The sequence below is a fragment of the Chionomys nivalis genome, chromosome 2 (genome assembly GCF_950005125.1).
Source record: "Chionomys nivalis chromosome 2, mChiNiv1.1, whole genome shotgun sequence".
Lineage (NCBI taxonomy): Eukaryota > Metazoa > Chordata > Mammalia > Rodentia > Cricetidae > Chionomys > Chionomys nivalis.
Window position 1 is genome coordinate 83772519 of NC_080087.1, and position 21924 is coordinate 83794442.

The 21924-nt window shown below is 44.9% G+C and overlaps 1 protein-coding gene across 2 annotated transcripts; it reads right to left on the reverse strand.

Moving 5' to 3' along the window:
• Positions 1-429: 429 nt before the first annotated feature.
• Positions 430-20726, reverse strand: LOC130865811 (zinc finger protein 14). Of its 2 annotated transcripts, none has more exons than XM_057756863.1 (6): positions 20299-20726; positions 15975-16093; positions 15135-15201; positions 7100-7226; positions 5559-5654; positions 430-2311 (listed from the first exon to the last, which is right to left on the reverse strand). In XM_057756863.1, the coding sequence occupies exons 3-6, from the start codon at positions 15147-15149 to the stop codon at positions 948-950; spliced, it is 1602 nt and encodes a 533-aa protein (XP_057612846.1). In that variant the 5' UTR covers positions 15150-15201; positions 15975-16093; positions 20299-20726; the 3' UTR covers positions 430-947. The 2 variants fall into 2 exon arrangements, with proteins under 2 accessions (XP_057612846.1, XP_057612837.1); XM_057756854.1 differs by having other exon boundaries at positions 5559-5657.
• Positions 20727-21924: the final 1198 nt, after the last annotated feature.

Genomic DNA, 21924 nt, shown 5'->3' on the forward strand with positions numbered 1-21924 from the left:
CCCTGTCTTGTAATCTTCAGCTTCATGCAATCTTGAGAGTGAGAACTTATTTTTAACCAGCAGAAGGTGGTAAAATGGTGGGATGTTTATGACTGGGTTACACAGATTATAACTTCAGTCTTGCTAGCTGACTTCCATCCTGCTAGCAACCACCTGTCTTGGATTCCACGATCTTATTAAAACAGCACCTATGTCTTTTATCCCAGCACTCGGAGGCAGAGGCAGGTGAATTTCTGTGAGTTCAAGGCCAGCCTGGTCTACAGAGTGACTTCCAGGACAGTCAGGGATATACAAAGAAACCCCACCTAAAATTAAAAAAAAAAAAAACAAAAAAACCAGCAGCCACATTGGGATGGTCAATGTGGCCAGGAACTTCACTCATCTCTCAGCCAATGGCCATCCAGAAACTGAGGATTTCAATGTATCCGCTCTCAAAGAATTCAGGTGCCTCAGGTGTCTAACCTGTTATCTTCAACTTAACTTCTCTAGTTAAGCCTTCAGATGAAAGCCAGCCTCAGTTGCAACTTCAAAGACCCAACTAAGGCTTTCCTGGACTCTTGAACTATAGAAATCTTTAGATACTAAATGTATATTATTTAAACTACTGTTTTCTAGTAATTTGTTACATAACAATAAATAACACATATAGGTACTATCATCACCATTCCGACAGTGCGGGAAACAAGCATTGATATTTAGTGTCCTGTCCAGAATCACAGTGGGAAGAGTGTAGCTAGAAGGAGATGGCGACAGATAAGGCTAAAGATTTTCCTACATTCATCAAATTATTCTTTCACAGGAACTTCCTGAAGATAGGTAACATGTAAGTGAGAATGGAGGGTTTTTAAAGCAACACCGTCTTTCTTATGCCTACTTATAAGCATGAAACAAATTATTCTCAAAAATGGGTTTCCTGATATTTTGCAACCTAACACAGAACTGAGGTTTTAAGTTCCACTGTGGATCTTCCGATGCTGGGTGAGGTGCGAGTGCTGTCTGAAGGTCTTCCTACACTCCTTACACTCGTAGGGCTTCTCTCCGGTGTGGATCCGCTGGTGCTGAGAGAGAAATGAGTACAGCCGGAAGGCCTTCCCACAGTCCTTGCACTCGTAGGGCTTCTCGCCTGTGTGGATGCTCTGGTGCTGAGTGAGCTGGGAGAGCAGCCGGAAAGGCTTCCCACACTCCTTACAGGCGTAGGGCTTCTCGCCCGAGTGGATGCTCTGGTGCTGAGTGAGCTGCGAGTACAGTCGGAAGGCTTTCCCACACTCTTCACACTCGTAGGGTCTCTCGCCCACATGAATGCTCTGATGTGAAATCAGCTGGGAGTAACTACTGAAGGTCTTCCAACATTCTAGACATTCGTAGGGCTTCTCACGGGTATGGATTCTCTGATGGCGAACAAGCTGTTGCCTCAACCTGAAGGCCTTCCCGCATTCCTTGCATTCATAGGGTTTCTCCCCAGTGTGGATGCTCTGATGGACAGTTAGCTGTTGGCATATCCTGAAGGACTTGCCACAGTCCTTACAGGCATAGGGCTTCTCGCCGAAGTGGATCTTCTGATGGACTCGAAGGTCTGGGCCACACACGAAGGCTTTCCCACACTCCTTACAGTCATACAGCTTCTCGGAAGTGTGCAGTCGCTGGTGCCGGGTAAGGTGTGTGCACTGTCTGAAGGTCTTGCCACAGTCCTTGCACTCGTAGGGCTTCTCCCCAGTGTGAATCCTCTGATGCCGCGCCAGCTGCTGATGCACCCGGAAGGCCTTTCCACACTCCTTGCACTCATACGGCTTTTCCCCCGTATGGAGCCGCTGATGCTGAGTGAGTTCTTGGAGCACTGTGAAGGCCTTCCCACACTCCTTACACTCATGGGGCTTCTCACCGGTGTGCAGTTTGTGGTGTCGGATAAGGTGTGCACGCTGTCTGAAGGGCTGCCCACATTCCTTGCATTTGTAAGGTTTCTCACCAGTGTGGATTCTCAAGTGCTGACTAAGCGTTGAGCGGCGGATAAAGGTCTTTTTGCACTCTTTACATTCATAGAACTTTTCTCCATTCTGAACCTGCTGGTACTCGGTAAGGAAACGGTGCTTTCTGTACGTGCCTTTCTCAGAGGTCATTTTCAACTGCCCCAGATAACCTTCCTGTGGTTCCTTTTGTCGCTCAGCCCTGCTTTCATATTCCCAATCATCTCTAGGACCAGAACCTTGAAGGCTGGAGCTTTTAATTTTCTCCATCAACTCCCACTGTAATGAATATATTCCATAAATATCCTTGTCTGCAGATGAAGTCTTGGTCTTGAATCTGGATACCAAGTCTGAAAGAAAACAAGAAAGGAGTATGCTGCATCCCTGTTCCAGAAGGAGGGAAACTTCTACTGACAAATTAAAGGACCTAAAGTCATGCCTGCTATCCTTCCTGTAAACAGGTATTTCTGAAAAATACTACCCAGGTGCACCCCAAAACCCATATCCTATACAAAATCCTGCACCAAAAATCCATGGGAAAAACAGCACATATTAACATGCAACTGGGTACAATTTTATTAGTTAAACACTAACAACACTACAGTTGCTATCTCAAGGGGTAAAGGTGCTTAGTGTGGCCAAAGTCACTTCATGAATATTAAAATGCATAAAAATGAAGCAGAAGTCCTGTTTTGGGTGCTAAGACAGCACATGTGGAAATAAAGCCAAGTAGGCTCACATCCACAATCCCAGCACTCAGGCAGCAAATGCTGGACACTGCAAATTTAAGATCAGCCTGGGCTACACAAAGTCTCAGAACAGCTTAAGCTACAAAGTAAGACAATCTCTAAAACTAAAAAAAGAAAACTCAACTAGAGAAAGTAATGTGTGCCTATATTCCCAACTTTCAGAGAGGATAAGGGAGAAGGATTCTGGGGGAGAACTTGACCCTGAGTTAGAAGTCAACCTGAGTGGCATAGGATCCCATCTCAAAAATAAGAAAAAAGGTAAAGACCAAACTGGGTGTGGTGGCGCTTGACTGTAATCCCAGCACTCAGGAGATGGAAGAAGAGGACCAGAAGTTACATAGGATGCATAGTGAGTTCAAGTCTAGCCAGGGATATGTAAGAGTCCTTGTCTCCAAGATGAAGGAAGGAGGGAGGGAGAGGAGAGGAAGAGAAGGAGAGAAGGAGGGAGGGAAAGAGGGATCACCGACAGGTATGGTGGTTCATTCAATTCCAGTACTCAGGAGACAGAAGGAGGTAGATCTCTGTGAGTTCTGGGCCAGCCAGGGCTATACAGTGAGATCCTGACTCAAAAAAAGGGAGGAAGGAGGAGCTGAGGCGACGACCTGAGCTTATATCCCCAGCATCCACAGAAAAAGCCTGGGGTAAAAGTGCATCCTTAATCCCAGCACCACACAAGCAGAGATGGAGGAACCCTGGGGATTTGCTAGCCAGTCAGTCTAGCCAATCAGTGAGTTCCAGGTTCAGTTCAAGGCTATGTTTCAAAAAAATAAAGTGAAGAAGCCATTGAGGAAGGTACCCCACATATACCTGCACACGCACACACACATGTGAACAGGCCACCAAACACTTGCACAGCCTCACACAGAAACATCCTCTCCCCAAAACACCCACAAAAGAAGCTTTCAGATAGGCAGGCTACCATTAGGGTGGATGAAATGTAGCCTGTCTTAGTGAGGGGCCGAGCCTCCACCCCTGAATGCTAAGATGTCAGGCATGCACCTCCATATTGTGGTGAGCCCACAAGAATTATGCAGTAAAGTACAGCTGACAGATCTACTGGACTATCCACAGGAAGTGCGTGCACTCCACCTGGACTAACCTGTTCCTGCAGAGCCACGGACACACCTGGCCTTTCCGTAGAAATCCTGTGAAATGACGGCATTTCTCCCTTCTAGAGATCCCAGCAGTGGATAAACCTGACTTTTCCGGGAGGACAACCGGATACCTCCCCCACACCATGAATCCTTGAAGTGAAAAGGATTCACTCAGTCAAGCCTTTGTTCTCACAGTCAGAATCTACATAAAGTAGTTCCCCACGCACTTTATTGGCAGAACTGTACTTCTTGATAAGAAAGGAGCCTCACACAGGAGGTAGTGCGTCTGCTCTAACAGCAGACTCAGGAAGGTGTGATCTACGGGTCTTCTGCTCTGACCCTAACAGGCTACTTATTTTCTGTAATTACCCTTCACCTTGCTGTCAACTAACACAGGATCATAGCCCAGGAAATTAACTGTTTATACAGGAAAAGGGCCTGAGTCACTAAAACTTGCTTCAGAGAGAAAAATTCTCACTTGGGCATCCCCCAGAAGAGATTTCTTTTAACTCAACCAGCTAGATGCTAATGTGGAGGCCCAAAATTATGAGCCTATTTCCACACTGACCTAAGGTCAGAGAGTTAGGCTTACTTCTAGCTCCTTCAAGGTTACTGTGTTTCTACCTCAGATGATGGCCCACCTAGAGGCTGCTCAGAGAGTTCTTCTCGCAAGGTGATTGTATACAGGTGTGGCTAACTGCCAGACCTTGTGCTCCAGGAATAGAGAAGTAGATCTGTTCCTACCTCAAACAAATAAAAAGTCTAAGGATCAACTAAGTTCCAGCTCCCTTTATGGAGCCAACTTGGGATTCCACCCAGGGAGTGGTTTGCCTACAGAATGTTTTGGTTCTATGAATGTAGCCCATGACTTTCTATTGGTATGTTCATTTCCTTGTATCATGTTAATGTAGTTTTTTGGTCTTACTCCTATCTTTTGGGGTCAAGGGTATTTTAAGCAGTTGGAAATTAAATGCAGGCAAATTTTCAGTACCCATGAAAATCCCCTCCTGATACTATCATATTTATTTCTCCATTTATTATTTTCATTCGTGTCTTCATATTCTTTACTATATTTCTAATCCCATGCTTTTACCCTGGCAAGAGGTATTTTTGTTGTGGCTGGTCCCCGACATGCTAATGCAAATCAAGCCCACAGCTTAGTATAGCTACCAATGCTATGTTCCCAGCCACAGGGGAACTTCATAACCACACTCCTGAGACATATGGTACCTCCTTGTCAGATTAAGCGGTTTTTGTGACTCTTGTGAAAATGTATGTTTGATACTATTGTCACCAGTCTACAGAGCGAGTTCCAGGATAGCCAGTACTACACAGAGAAAGCCTGACTTTAAAAACCACCAACAACAACAACAAAAAAAAAAGGGGCAATTTTGCTACTTCAGGGTTAAAAATGGGAATTTGGGCCAGAGAAAGGCTCAGCAGGGAACAGTGCCTGCCACAGCAGCTGCCAACCTGAGCTGGATGCCAGGACCCACGGGAAGATGAAGGCGAGAACCAACTCCATGCAGTGGTCCTCTGACCTCCACGCATGCCATGGCACACATGCCTATCTCCCACCCCTCTTTCACATCCACACATAATTTTTTTTTTTTATCTGAATTAGCTTCAAGTCTCAAGCTTGAGGCCAAGACTTTGGAAGAGAAATCCTCAAAAATCTCTCAGCAAGGACCCCACCTCATTGGCTAAGCAACTAGCTGTAGCAACAGCCCCCAGGCCAGCTCACCCTCACTCACCGGGATAATTTCTTCTCCCTTCTTTCACAGCTACCTCAGGCTCCTTCCCATCTTCATCCAGTAAGGGAATTATATTTCTCTTAGAAATGGAAGGTCCTGCTTAATAGGAAAATGTCAAATCGAATTATAAACCTGAAAATCCTTACTTTCAGATTTCACTAAATTTTAAATTAATTATAAGTCAAATGGTGCTGTTTGGAGGCAGGGTCTCACTCTGAAGCCCAGTCAGCCTGGCACTCAGTATACAGTCCAGCCCAGCATTCAGGTGGCTATCTTCCTGTCTCAGCCTCTTGAGTACTGGGATCACCACCTTGCCTGTCTCCAAAATGGCACTTCATAAATTAAAGCATTAAATCCACACTATGGAGTTCCAGAGTAACCATTTTAGGGAAGCCTTGAGACCACAAAAAATAAACACCAGATGACTAAGGATATACTTCATGTAATTTAGCCTGGCTCTGCAGAGCGGCCACACCGTGTGAAGACTACAACTACGAACAGGCTACTTCACATCCTACCTGTTTCCTAGGCCACCTCAGTAACTAGTGTGTGTGTGTGTGTGTGTACACGTGCATACACATGCATGCACATGTATTACTTGTATGTGAGTGGACATACACATGCCATAGCACACATACAATCAGAGAACCTTAGAACTCCTAGCTCTCCACTGTCGGAAATGAGGTCTTTTGTTGTTCATTTTTGTGCTCATCAAGCAGGCCTGAGTTTCCAGGAATCCTCCTGTCTTTGCCTCTTCCCTCACCACAGTAATGCAAGACTACACGCAGGCGCTACTGCACTGTCACATGCGTTCTGCGGACTTGAATCGGGTCCTCACATTTGCACAAGTGCAAAGTGTCATCTCCACGGCCCCAACCTCTTGTGCCTGAGCACAGAAGAGGATGATGCCAGCATCTCTCTCAGGAGTGGCTGTGAGGCTTGATGGGCCGCATAACACCTGGAAAAGCACCTAGGCACTAAGTGCACAGAACACACATGCCTTAGCTATGATTCTTACTGTGCTTACTGGGCTGAGAGGATAAGAAACTGCCAGACCCTTTTAGTAGATATAAAATGCTGAGATTTTAAGTATTTTTGTGGTACTGGGATTAAATCCAGGGCCTCACACACCCTAGGCAAATGTTCTAATACTGAGCTATAGTCCCAGCCCAGGTTTTAACTTTCAGACGTAAAGCAGGTAGACCGTTAGAGGTTGTTACCCAGGAAAGAGTGCATTGCTGAGTTTTAAGCTTGTATCCATCCCACATGCATTGCCTTTGAAACTAGAGAGGAGCAGGGAGTGTCTACATCGATTCTGGGCTCTCAGTGGTATACAATCTGCTTTCTTAGAAATACTTCTGCCACACCAAATCCAGATGCCTGGGAAACCTGAACATGAAGGAAGCCAGGAATCAGTCTGAGAAAATGAGAAGGGCCCCAGACCAAGAACGGTTAGGTGTTAAATGGAAGAATTTATTTCCAATCTACCAAGCAGAAAGTAAGAGCGAAGGGAAAGCTAACCCTCGGGGCAGACCGCTCACCCAGAGAGAGGAAGTTGCTGTAGTTCTCCCACATCACGTCCCTGTACAGGCTCTTCTGAGCAGAGTCCAGGAACTCCCATTCCTCCTGTGAGAAATCCACAGCCACATCCCTGAACGTCACTGAACCCTGAAAAGAACAAACTCGTGGTAGTGCATGAGAAAAGTCTTTTCTTTTTTAGGAGAGAGTGGAGACTGAAGGAGGAGCACACAGCACTCAAACAGCATGGGGCTGAACACGACAGGAACATAGACAGCAAAAAGTCAGTGCCTCAGAGTGACGGCATGCTCCTACATAGTCCTGCTCACACACGGAGTAAGAGTTTTAAAATACATGTTTCGTTTCATTTTTATTTAGAGAAAGTGTGTGTGTGTGTGTGTGTGCGCGCGCTGGCACACGTGTGTGCCTGGGCATACCATAGCACATGTGTGGAGGTCAGAGGACAACCCATAAGAGCCAGTTCCTTCTACCACGTGGGTCCCGGGAACTGAACTCAAACCATCATCTCTGCCTCCTAAGCCATCTTGCCAGCCCAAGGTTAGATTTTTCATTCATTGTGGAAATGAATACAACAAGCACCATGGATGAGCCAGACTGTGCTCCCATTATGAGCTCTACAGAAATAGTGACACTCAGCTTCACTGACAAAAACACAGTGACCACATTTTCTTCCAAAAAGAAAAAATTCAATCCAGATCCACTACAAAATATCTGAGACAGCCTGATTCAAGTTCTCTACAAAGTTAGAGTCTATTTTATTATTTTTTTTTTTTAAGATTTTTTTTTTGATTTTTCGAGACAGGGTTTCTCCGTAGCTTTTGGTTCCTGTCCTGGAACTAGCTCTTGTAGACCAGGCTGGCCTCGAACTCACAGAGATCCACCTGCCTCTGCCTCCCAAGTGCTGAGATTAAAGGCGTGAGCCACCACCGCCCGGCTAGAGTCTATTTTAAATTTGTTCTTTGTTACAGTCAATTCTTTAGTTTTAATTTTTGGTAAATACTTGTCCTCGCCTTGACTACATTAGATAGATCTAGTATCTCTTTTTAACATGTAGACATTTGAGCCTGTGATGGTGGCGCACGCCTTTAACTCCAGCACTTGGAAGACAGAAATGGGTGGATTTCCATGACTCCAACGCCAATCTGGTCTAAATAGTGAGTCTAAAGCCAGCCAATCATGGCTACACAGTAAGACCCTGAAACAAAACAAAACAAATTTGATGGAGGAAGGTCATTGGCTAATAAAGAAACTGCCTTGGCCCATTTGATTGGCCAGCCTTTAGGTGGGTGGAGTAAACAGAATAGAATGCTGGGAGGAAGCAGGATGGACGTAGGCTAGAATCTTCCCGGTAAGCGCTCCTTGGGGTGCTACACACATGAATAGAAATGGGTCAAGCAGTGTTTAAAAGAATACAGTTTATGTGTTGTTATTTCGGGGCATAAGCTAGCTAGGCAGCCATGAGCCGGGCTGTGGGAAGAGGCCCACAGCTCCTACTACACAAATTAGATCTTTGAGCCTGGCACAATCCCAAAAGCTGACCTAGCTCTTGTTTAGGGTATCTGACACTATGAATGGCAGGCACCCTCCTCACCTGCCCAACAGTCTCAGGAAATGTCTTTCTGTCCCCGAGTTACAAGACACTAGTCATGAAAACACTGTGAAGCTAGCACCCCAAACCAGAAGGGAGGTGACTTCCCCCTTCTACATCTATGCAGTTATTTATTTTATGTGTATTGCACAGAGGACAACTTACGAGAATCATTCTCTCTTTCCACCACATGAGTCCCGGCCAGCCTTAATCCTCCACGTAGGCAGGACGATTACAATGATGCTCCTGCCTCACCTCCCAAGGGTGATATTACAGGTGTATTCTCAACATGCCCCCACAGGACCAGAATTTTTCAACAAAGAGCAATTTTGTTCCCTAAAAGGCCATATCTGGAGACAATTTGGTTGTCACAACAGGGGGTGTGCCAGAGTTACAGGGACCTAATGATAGAGGCCAGAATTAGCTGTCACACAGGCTACAGTATACAGGTAATTTCATACCATTAAAGGTTTTCTGGCTCAAAATGTCAGTGGCAGCAAAGCTGAGACTTCTTGCTCAAATCAAGCGCATCCCATAAAAGCGCACAAGGGGCTTTGTTGTGGGGTTCTCTCTGGAAGAAATTCATCTTTTCTTTTTGAGGCAGGGTCTCACTATGGAACTCAGGCTGGCCTCTGCAACTTTCCAAGTCTTAGGATTACAGGGATGCCCACCATGCCCAGTGCAGAGATGGGTCTTGGTCCTTCTCTGTGTGTTCCTGTTCTTATCATTCTTTTTTGTTTGTTTGTTTTTTGTTTTTAGAGACAGGATTTCTTTGTGTAGCTTTGGGGCCTGTCCTGGAACTCACTTTAGAGACCCAGGCCCAGAAGTGGCAGAGAGAGAGGGGTCACGGAGGCAGCCTTGACCCCAGCCTAGAAATATCAGAGACAGGGAGGTAGCAGCCGGGCTCCAGGCTGGAAAGGGCTTCCAGAAACAATATTAAGAAGTCCCTCTGGGAAAGAGCACCTGTGACACAGTCAGTATCCAGTGCCATTCTCTGCAAAAGATGCGCCACCGCATAAACACCCACCAGGGCCACAGACCCACCTGCACTAAGGGAGTGACCACCAGAGCCATGACCCCACAGCATCTGGAGAAGTGACCAATGTAATACAGCCACCAAATGCACCAACTGCACCAACTGGAGGAAGAGGGACCCCTTGAAGCACAGGTTCCATCTATATCGACTGGAGGAACAGATGGGTAGACAACAGTACAAGATACACTCAACAACATAAAGGGCAATATGGCACCACCAGAGATTGATGGTTCTACAACAGCAAGACCTGAACATCCCAACACAGATGAAGCCGAAGAAAACGACCTTAAAAATAACTTCATGAGGCCAGGCGGTAGTGGCGCATGCCTTTAATCCCAGTACTTGGGAGGCAGAGGCAGGCGGATCTTTGTGAGTTTGAGACCAGCCTGGTCTACAAGATCTAGTTTCAGGACAGGCTCCAAAGCTACAAAGAAACCCTATCTTGGAAAAACCAAAAAATAAAAAATAATAACTTCATGAAGATGATTGAGGCTCTTAAAGAGGAATTGAACATCTTCTTAAATAAATGGAGGAAAAGACAAACAAAAAATTGGAAGAACTCAACAAATCCCTTAAATAAAAGGAACAATCAAACAGGTAAAGGAAATGGTTAAAGACTTAAAAACTGAACTAGAGGCAATAAAGAAAATACCAATCAAGAGAATTATGGAAATAGAAAATTTGGGTAAATGATCAGGAACTACAAATACAAGCATAAACAACAATACAAAAGATGGAAGACAGAATCTGAGGCATTGAAGATACAATAGAGGAAATAGATTTATCGATAAAATAAAAGGTTAAATCCAACAAATTCTTAACACAAAATATCCAGGAATTCTGGGATACCATAAAAAGACCAACCTAAGAATAAAAGGGATAGAAGAAGGAGAAGAAGTACAGCTCAAAGGCACAGAAAACATATTCAACACAATCATAGAAGAAAACTTTCTCAACCTAAAGAAGGACATGCCTATGAAAGTTCAAGAAGCTTACAGAACAGCAAATAGACCAAACAAAAAGTCCCCTTGCCACATAATAATCAAAACACTTAACATACAGAATAAAGAATATTAAGAGCTACAAAGGAAAAAGGTCAAGTAATATATAAAGGCAAACCTATCAGAATTACACTCAACCTTTCAATGGAAACAATGAAAGTCAGAAGATCCTTGACAGGTGTTATGTAGACATTAAGAAACCACATATGCCAGCCCAGACTACTATACCCAGCAAAACTGTCAATCACCATAGATGGAGATAACAATATATTCCAAGACAAAACCAGATTTAAACAATATCTATCCACAAATTCAGCCCTACAGGAAGGAAAACTCAAAACCAAGGAAGTTAGCTACATGCACAAAAACACAGGAAATAGATAATCCCACATCAACAATTCCCAAAAAAGGGAAACTCACACACAATGCCACCAATAACAATGAAAACAAAAATATGAGGAACTAGCAATCATTGGTCATTAATATCCATTAACATCAACAGACTCAATTCACCTATAAAAAGACACAGGCTAACAGATTGGATACAAAAACAAAATATATCCTTCTGCTGCATACAAGAAACAGATCAACTTCAAAGACAGGTATCACCTCAGAATAAAGGGCTGGGAAAAGATTTTCCAATCAAATAGACATAGGAAACAAGCTAGTGTAGCTGTCCTAATATCTAACAAAACAGACTTCAAACTAAAATTACTCAAAAGAGATGAAGGATGCCATTTCATATTCATCACAGTAAAAATTTATCAAAATGAAGTCTCAATCCTGAACATCTATGCCCCAAATACAAGAACACCCACATCTGTAAAAGAAACATTACTAAAGCTTAAATAACACATCAATTCCCACACACTAATAGTAGGAGACTTCAACACCCCATTCTCATCACTGAACAGACCTGCCAGACAGAAACTTAACAGATTGGTTGGTTTACCTACTCCAGTTGTCCCTTTTACCATACAAGAAATCAAACTATCATTTTTCACAGATGATATGATAGTATACATAAGTGACCCCAAAAACTCCACCTGGGAACTCCTACAACTGATAAACACCTTCAGTAATGTGGTAGGATACAAGATTAACCAAAAAAAAAAAAATCAGTAGCCTTCCTATACACAAATGATAAATGGGACAAGAAAGAAATCAGAGAAACATCACCCTTTACAATTGCCACAAATGTAACAGGATGTTATTGACTTGATGTCTCAAAGTACTGAAGCAAGCACCTGTTCTGGCACCCGTTGTTTCACGTTCAAGCCTTTGTCTTCTTCCCCTTGTGGTATTGGGGTATAAAAGCATATGGGAAACTAAACGCTGGGGATTTTCAGTATTCACTGGACTACCTCCCAGTACTATTCTATGGTTTCTGTTTTATTATTTTTAAATGCATTCCCTATTCTTTACTTATATTTCTAAATACCCATGCCCCTACCCTGGCAAGTGGTATTTTTGTCCAGGCTGGTCCCCAACACAAAATACCAAATAATCCAATTTTAAAAAGGCGTGGAGAGCTAAACAGAATTTTTTCAACAGAAGAAGCTCAAATGGCCAAAAGACATTTAAGGAAATGTTCAACATCCTTAGTCATCAGGGAAATGCAAATGAAAACAACTCTAAGATACCATCTTACACCTGGTAGAATGGCCAACATCAAAAACACTGATGACAACTTATGCTGGAGAGGTTGTGAGGAAAAGGGAACACTTCTGCACTGATGGTGGGAATGCAAGCTGGTACAACCATCTGGAAATAAGTATGACCATTTCTCAGAAAATCAGAAATCAATCTACCCCAACCAGCGATATCACTCTTGGATATATATCCAAAGGATGCTCAATCATACAAGGACATGAACTCAACAATGTTCATAGCAACATTTGTGTAATAACCAGGACCTGAAAACAACCCTCAACTGAAGAATGGATAAAGAAAATGTGTACATTTTCAAAATGGAGTATTACTTAGTGGTAAAAAAAAAAATGACTTCATGAAATGTACGGAACTAGAAAAGACCATCCTGAGTGAGGTAACCCAGACCCAGAAAGACAAACATGGTATGTACTCATAAGTAGATAGATGATATAAAGCAAAGAATAACCAGACTACAATCCACAGCTCCAGAGAAACAAGAACCTTCTTCCAGTAACACATGGACCCAGATACAGAGATCCACAACCAAGCACCAGGCTGAAGTCAGGGAGTCCAGTCGAAGAGAGGGAAGAGGGATTATATGAGCAAGGGAGATGAAGGTCATGATGGAAAAATCTACAGAAATAGCTGAACCAAGTTCGTGGAAACTCATGAACTCCGGACAGCTGTAGAGCCTCCATGGGTCCACTAGGCCCTCCATATGCGGGAGTCAGTTGTGAAGCTTGGGTTACCTGAGGGGTTCCCTGGCAGTGGGACCAGGATCTATCCCTAGTGCAGGAGCTAGCTTGTTAGAGCCCATTCCCTATGAGGGAATGCCATGCTCGGCCTTAATGCAGAGGGGAGGGGTTTGGTCCTGCCCCAAATTAATGTATCAAACAGTGTCAATTCCCCATGGGAGCCCTTACCTTTTGGGAGGAGTACATGGTGGGTGGGCTGGAGGCAAGGGGGAGTGGGAGGAGGGATAGGAGGGAGAACCTTGGTTAGAATGTAAAATGAATTAAAAATAAATAAATGTTTTTAAAATGTATTGAAGTACATCATTCCACGTAAAGCTTAAAACTAAAAATTAAAGCTGGGCAGAGTTGGTGTATTATGAAATGGACACAGGAAAATTTCAAGTTCAAGGCCAGCTTGGATTAAACAGTAAGACCCTGTCAAAGAAAACAGAGGAGAAGAAAAAAGAAGGAAGGATCGGGGGAAAGGAGACAGGAAGAAAAACAAAGAACAAAAAGAAAAAGTAAATTCAAATTAGGTAAAATTAATCTGGGTGTTTGAAATGAGCACTGTCTCTTCATCTGGGCTGCTTGGATGGGAGCTGACAAGGGGACAGCTAAAGAGCTCATACATTCGTTTCTTGATGTGGAAGTAAAGGAAACTCAATTTCTGAAAATTTATTCAGCTACACATGTATAATTTGCACACAAACTTCACTGGACAGGTTGTTAAGCATCATGTTGGGGACTAGAGAGATTGCTTAGTCAGTGAAGGACTTGCCACAGAAGCATGAGGGCCTGCGTTTGGGATTCCCAGAAGGCTTGCAAAAAGCCAGGCACGGCCGGGCGGTGGTGGCGCACACCTTTAATCCCAGCACTTGGGAGGCAGAGGCAGGTGGATCTCTGTGAGTTCGAGACCAACCTGGTCTACAAGAGCTAGTTCCAGGACAGGCTCCAAAACCACAGAGAAACCCTGTCTTGAAAAAGCAAAAAAAAAAAAAAAAAAAAAAGGCAAAAAAAAAAAAAAGCCAGGCACGTGTAGATAATTACACGCCCCCATACGTGCATAGGGGGAATGGAAACAGAAAGACTCCTGGGGCTTGCTGGCCAGCCAGTCCAGCTGATTGGGTGAACTCCATGTTCAGGATACTCTGTCTCAAAAATAAGTTGGAAATCAAACTGAAGAAGACACCCAGAGTCAGCCTCTGTCCTCTATACACACACACATACACAGATGAATACAGCTTTAAAAATGATAATAAAATGTCAAACTGTATATTGGCAATACAAATCTTTTCTGTATGAAACAAAATTAAAAAAGAAAAATCAAGCTGGGCTACACACGCCTTTAATCCCAGCACTTGGGAGGCAGAGGTAGATCTCTGAGTTCAAGGCCAACCTGGTCTACAGAGTTCCAGAAAAGCCAGAGCTGCACAGAGAAACCCTGTCTCAAAAAAACAAAATAACTAAACACTATACTAAGACAAGATTTTCCTCTGGAATTTAAGAGCTAGAACTCAGTACTGGCAATATGACTCAGTAGGTAAAGCTGAGTTTGATCCCTGGAGCCCACATAAAGTTCAAAAGAGAAAGTCGATGTCCTCTGACCCCCACACGTGCACAAGTACCCTCAAACACACAAAGATAAAACATTGAAAAATATTTGAGTTATTAAACCTCAAAGATCCCACTGGAAAATGTTAGAGGAACTCTACAGAGCTCATGAGGTTCTTCTCATGGCATTTTACCTGGGCTCTCTGGGGCCCTGGAGGGAACAGTGGGGGGGGGGCTGAGTCGGGGGGGGGGGGCTGAGCATGGGGAGGCTGAGCCTGGGAGGAAGTGTGTACAGCAATGGGCTGTGTCTCCAACCCTCTGCAATGAGAGTGGGGTGGGTGTGGCATAGAGCAACATGTCCACAGCCATCTAGAAACTGATGCCCAATGTGCTGTGCACACTGCAGTCCCAGCACTCGGGAGGCAGACAGCAGACTCGTACATCTGAGGGGAAAGGAGAAAAACATTAGCCTACCTGGGCCAGGGCCATAGTGTTAGAAGTGCAGGAGCTGGTCGGCTCTTCACTGTTTCTCTACGGAAAACTGTGGGGTACAGAGAAGCAAAACTGGAATAAAAAGAACCCATGAGTCCAGATGTGCCTAAAAGTTCCCAAATTAATTAATGTTAGTTAGTAAGAGCAGCTTTCCCCTCTCCCACCGCCATTCTTGCTTCTGAATCATTCCTCATTACTGTACCCATCCCCAAGCCCACCCCAGACCAGAGATCTCTACAGAAAGCTCTTGAGGCAACCCAACACAAGATGGGCATGGTGGGGGAGCCCAGGTACCCCTAAAGGATTCTGACTGAAGTCTAACACTGCATCATAAACACAAAGAAACACACACACATTGAAAAATATAAAAAGAGCATTTGCTCTTGCAGAGGAGCCAGGTTCAGTTCCCAGCACCCACACAGTGACTCACAACATCTATAACCCAGGAAATCTGACACCTTCTTCATACTTCCTCAGGCACCAGTCATGCACGTGGTTCAGGCAAAACACTTGCACACATAAAATAAACTCAGAAAAACTGTCCCACCATGGGCAGCTGTTGCGGGAGGTCCTTCCGCTCCTCCATCCAATAGCCGCTGAGATACCAGCCAATTGGGGCGTGGTCTCTCTCCCTTTAAAAAAGCGGCTACTTCCCTCCTCGCTCTCTCTTTACTTCCTGCTCTGGTTCTGGCGACTAGACTTCTTCCTAATTGCGCAGAGGGCTGTTGTCTGGGACAGTGATCTGTAAGTTTTTTCCCCTTTAAATAAATACCACCCTATTAATCACAATTCCAAACTGGTGTGGGATTGTTTATGACTTACGCCTTCATCTGGCCCTGGGCGGTGGTGGCGCACACCTTTAATCCCAACACTTGGGAGGCAGAGGGAGATTGACCTCTGTGACTTCAAGGTGTGGTAGCACACACCTTTAATCCCAGTGCCTAAAAGGCAGAGACAAACAGATCTCCGTGAGTTCAAGGTGTGGTAGCATACACCTTTAATTCCAATGCCTGGGAGGCAGAGATAGGTGGATCTCTGAGAGGTCAAGGACAGCCTGGTCTACAGAGTTATTCCAGGTCAAAGATACAGAGAACCTGTCTCAAAAAGCATAAAATATAAGTAAAAATAAACGAAATAGAGATTAAAACAAAGCCGCACAAAGATGGAAAATACAATGAGAATCTTGATACTATATGCTATTATGCTCTGTTTGAATTGTTTGAATGCTGAGGAAGGAGCAACAGCTGCTAAAAGATATTTGTTTACAAATGCTGCTGAACTAATCCAACATAGATATTTTGAAAATACCTTGACTTTAAAATTTGGATCTAAGGACATGACACTTTGGAAAGGAGTTTCTTCTTTTGTTTTCACAGAGGATGAGACACTGTGGATTGCTTTTATCCCAATATGGTATGATATACCACGCCCTCCTGAAAGGTTGCTGTGAACACCTTCAAAAAAATTACTTCACTCAACTGCCGACTGAGATGAACCTAGCAGACAGGTTATCCCATAAAAGACCTGAATAACAGCGCCCCCATTCAGCAGGAAGCAGTTTGGAGAGAAAAAACTGCGCCCATGTTCCCAAATATTGTTTATAAATGTTCTTTTACATTTAAAGGGGGTATGATATAGATATGAATAATTTGCATTGATATGGATTTTGCTTTAGTGTATGATATAGGTATGAATAATTTGCATTGATATGGATTTTGCTTTAGTGATACAGATTTAAGGTCAATTTTGTTATATGTATATGTATTTCTGATCTTGATTAAGGTATTGTGATTGTGCAGTTCATGTAAAAATGTAATGTATATAGGTTGTTAATAGATAATCATCTATAATAGTCAAGTTTGTAGTCAGGTTAGTTAGATTTTCTAGATGTGCATGGATATTTCAGATAGGCATTCATCATATCTTTCAAAGACTACGGAATATGCTATTTAATGTTTTAATAACTTAGGGTTTTTCTGACAATGAGACATATCTGCTCCTGGCAGCACCAATCTACTTCAAGAAGAAGATGGGCATCGAAGAGGATCCTTATGGAGTCTGATAGCCATTTGGGCAAGAAACTGCTCTTGCCTGGACTGTTGCATAAACTGGACACAAAGAACCCTCAGAGAGAGGACTGCTGAACTTGCCTAAAGGTGAGATGATCTTTCAAGGTTCCTGATTCATGAAAGAGTCTGCGAGACATTCTGCAGGACACAGCAGATAGTGACTGAACTGCCTTTGAAATTTCCTGCTTCATGGAAATGTCTACTGGAAACTATGGGCCTGTAGGCCGAAGATGGATGCCCCAATGGTACAGAGAAACTTTGGGTGACTATCAAGGCAGCAAGATGTCTCTGTCATTTCTAGAGTTTGAAAGTTGCGCCGGGGCCGGGCGGTGGTGGCGCACGCCTTTAATCCCAGCACTTGGGAGGCAGAGGTAGGCGGATCTCTGTGAGTTCGAGACCAGCCTGGTCTACAAGAGCTAGTTCCAGGAAAGGCTCCAAAGCCACAGAGAAACCCTGTCTCGAAAAACCAAAAAAAAAAAAAAAAGAAAGAAAGTTGCGCCGGGCGGTGGTGGTGGCGCACGCCTTTAATCCCAGCACTCGGGAGGCAGAGGCAGGCGGATCTCTGTGAGTTCGAGACCAGCCTGGTCTACAAGAGCTAGTTCCAGGACAGGCTCCAAAACCACAGAGAAACCCTGTCTCGAAAACCAAAAAAAAAAAAGAAAGTTGCTTATTTCTTGTTTGCTTAGGTAGTATTGTATCTTTCTGGAGTCTTTGATGGAGTTGCAGAATAGTTAGTTATAGTTATAGTTTTCCTTAGTTACGATAAAGATAAATAGATGTAAATATTGTAATTTTTACTTGATAACTGTTTTGTTGTATGTAATTTTGCTATGTTAAAGTTAAAGCCTTCCTTTTTTGTTGTTGTTGTTTAAACAGAAAAAGGGGAAATGATGGAGGAAGGTCATTGGTTAATTAAAAAAGAAACTGCTTGGCCTTCATAGGTTAAAAAATAGGTGGGTGGAGTAAATAGAACAGAATGCTGGGAGGAAGAGGAAGTGAGCTCAGACTCGACAGCTCTGCTCTCTGGAGCAGAGGCCATGCTCCCCTCTCCAGGGCAGACGCCATGAAGCAAGCTGCCAGGTCAGACATGCTGAATCTTTCCCGGTAAGACTGATGCTACACAGATTACTAAAAATGGGTTAGGCAAAATATGAAAATTAGCCCGTAAGAGGCTAGAGCTAGTGGGCCAAGCAGTGTTTAAAAGAATACAGTTTGTGTGTTGTTATTTCGGGACATAAGCTAGCCAGGGAACCAGGAGCTGGGGCTGCAGGAACACAGCCCACAGCTCCCACTACAGGCAGCTGGCCGGCAGTCCTTGTCTGTCCATGGGTAAAGCAAATGTGGCACACTACTGCTGACTCCTGGGCACAGGAGAGGAGGAAAGCTGGGATTATTGTAACAGCTGGCAGACCATACCGAACCCTTAACTACACTGCCAAGTACTAACTACGGGTTTTACAATGCTTTTCTTCTTTGTTTCAGGGAGGGGGCTGTCGCTGTCACGCTGAGGACATCTAAAGCTTTAGATACAGTATGCCAACAGCATACCCTGTCCCCAGCCCTCAGTTAACCCATCTACTCAGAGCTACCCTATATAGTAGGCCTCATTTTTCACATGAGGGAACTACATACAGCGTGAAGGGATAAATCAAACCAGGACAAAGCAGCAGGTTTCAGTGTCATACCCTAGCAATTCAGCTGCAGAATGCACACTACTGTTACTACATTCCTCCCTAAGACACGAATCAGTCTTACGATGAGCTCACTCTGAAAACACAACCCAGCCAGGCAGTGGTGGTGCAGCACTCGGGAGCCAGAGGCAGGCAGATCTCTGTGAGTTCGAGGCCAGCCTGGTCTACAAGAGCTAGTTCCAGGACAGGCTCCAAAGCTACAGAGAAACCCTGTCTCGAAAAAAACCGAAGGAAAAAAAATAAAAAGAAAAGACGATCCCTCTCATCTTCCCTTCCTCATGAGACTCAGAGCGGAGGGCTCCTGGGCGGTACTCGGGGCAGAGTGCTCGCCTCCAACACAAGGCCTTGGACGGGAACCCCAGCACTAGAAGAGGGGTCCGAAAGCAAAAGACTCTGTTACCAAGCAAACTGGTTTACTCACAGACATCCTAACCCAGCTGGGAAAATGCAGTTCCGGAGGGAAATGTCAGGCGGCGCTTAACACTCTTTCATCCCTTGTGTGGATAAGCACTGGGAGGAGGGTACAGAACCTGCCCCATTAGTCACTGAGGCAGAAGGCCAAAGCACCAGGTTAAGAGGTCACTTCGGGTGTTAAAGCTGGAGACGAACTGGGAAAAGCGTGTAGCCTGTTACAAAATTATGACCGACACACTGAGGACGGGAGCTGCACTGGAGCAATTAGAATGGGAGGGTGAGATGGGGGTGTGAGCCACTCCTGCCCCCACAAAGTACTGTTGATAGCCCCAACTTGGTGTATGCTAGAATAGCTCTCTACCAGTGAGGTGCACAGCCTAACCCCAGACAAAAGGCACTGAAGGGGACGGGTGATGTAGGAGTTTGGAATGGCTGCTATTGCTCAAATGGGATTAGAAGAGAAAATTAACTGAAGATCAAATGCCCCCGTGTCTGGGCATATGGCACGTATTGGTGTTGCAGCCTGGACGCTGAGGCAGGAGGATCACCCACAAATTCAAGGTCAGCTTGGGTTATATAGTGAATTCCTGATCAGTATGGATGCAAACTGAGACTCTGTTTAAAAAAAAAAAAGGCACATCAAAACTGCTATTTATAGGTAATAAGAGTGGTTTAGCAAATGAATCTTTCCCAATAATTAAAAACAAACTAGCAAAGCAAGCCTCAAGGGTACGAAAGCTGCATCCTGGAATGCAGAGATGGATCTGCAGGTAAGACCCCAGACTGCTCCGCAGAGGACCCCCAGTTCCCTGCACCCATAAGACTGCTCACAAACATTCTGTAACTCCAGTTCCAGAATCCAACACCCTCCTCAGACACCAGTCACACAATTCCCTGCACAGACGTAAAAGCAGGCAAAACACCCAACACATTAAAACGAAAATTTAAAAAAAAAATTATTTTAAAAGAAACCTGTGAGGCTGGAGACAGGGCTCAACGATTAGGAGCGCTGGCTGCTCTTGCAGAGGATCCAAGTTCAATTCCCAGCACCCACATGGAGGCTCACAAACATCTGTAACTCCAGTTCCTGGGAACAGTTCACCTTCTTCTGGCTGCCACCGGCACGTGTACTCACATAAATATACACATAAATAGGAGAAATATAAATTTAAAAAGAACCCTGTAACCTCACAAAGAAGGGACGGCCTGAATTTAACAACAGAGGCATAACCTATGAGTAATGGTTTCTATTAACTGCATGAATCCGTCTTTTCTCCCTGGACTAATTAACACCAAACTGCCCCTTCTTTTCAGGCCAAGCTAATTTTTACTCTTTCACAGTAAAGAGTAGTAAATGTCTCCGCTCGGAAAAATAAGGATTACAATTCATAGGAAAAAGAAAGTAACTTGGCTAATTTTTTTCCACATATATAACAGTAATGTTGGGTTTCTACGTAACGCAACGACGTTTCCTCCATCCATTTGACTCCCTCGCCTAACAGAAGAGGAACAAGATCTGGATAAAGGACGAATCACGAGCCGGGAAAGCGGGGCTAGGCGGCCTCGAGACACACCCCCGCGACCAGTCACTCCCACCACTTCCACACACACAACCTGCTGGAAATGGAAAGCCGCGGACAGAGACACTTCTCGCCACCGGAGGGGCAAGCCTGAGAGGCGACGGCCACCCCGGGCAGCCTTAGGGGCGCGCGGACAAAGCCGCTCTGCCACTGCGGCTGTGCCGTCTTTTTGTTAGGGGGGCCTTCACTCTGGGGCTCGCACGCGTAACTCAGAGCCATGCTGGGCCTCTGAGCCCTGCAGCGGGAGGACGGAGGGGACGGCGGGGCACCCGGTGTCCACTCAGCGTCACCGACTCCAAGTCTCTCAAACTAACGGAAAGCCAAATCCGCGCCGCCCCCTCTCCCATTTACTCAATGCGGGCGACCAACTCACCCCTCGCAACCTCCGGGCGCTAGGCAGCCGGAAAGATGCCGCGCGGAGGCCGGTGGGAAATGTAGTCCAACGTGGGAGAGACTGGGTTCCCCGCCGCGGAGTGCGCAAGCGTGGTCGGGGTCGTGAGGGGGCGAAGGCCTCGGGGTGTGATCGAGGACCAGCTGGAAGGGCTGGGACATCCCCCAACCCCCACCCCACTGAGCGAGCCTGGATCTCCGGGGTGGGTGGGGTTTGTGTTGTTGAACTACTGGGGTTAAGAACTTGCGCTCCCTTCCAGGATAGGCTCCAAAACCACAGAGAAACCCTGTCTCGAAAAACCAAAAAAAAAAAAAAAAAAAAAAAAAGAACTTGCGCTCCCATCATCATAGGCTCAATATGTGAGATAATCAGAGTAGGTACTCAAAATACACATATCAGGGCACTCAGTAAAAATATCCTCGAGGGGTTGAAGAGATGGCTCAGCGTTAACAGCACTGCCCTCTTTCCCAGAGGACCTGGGTTCAGTTCTCAACACCCACACGACAGCTCACACCTGTCTGTAATTTCAGTTCTAGGGAACCTGACACCCTCACACAGACATACGTGCAGGCAAAACGCCAATGCGTATCTCCCTTTTCTTTCTTCCCACTGTTCCTTCTAGCCATC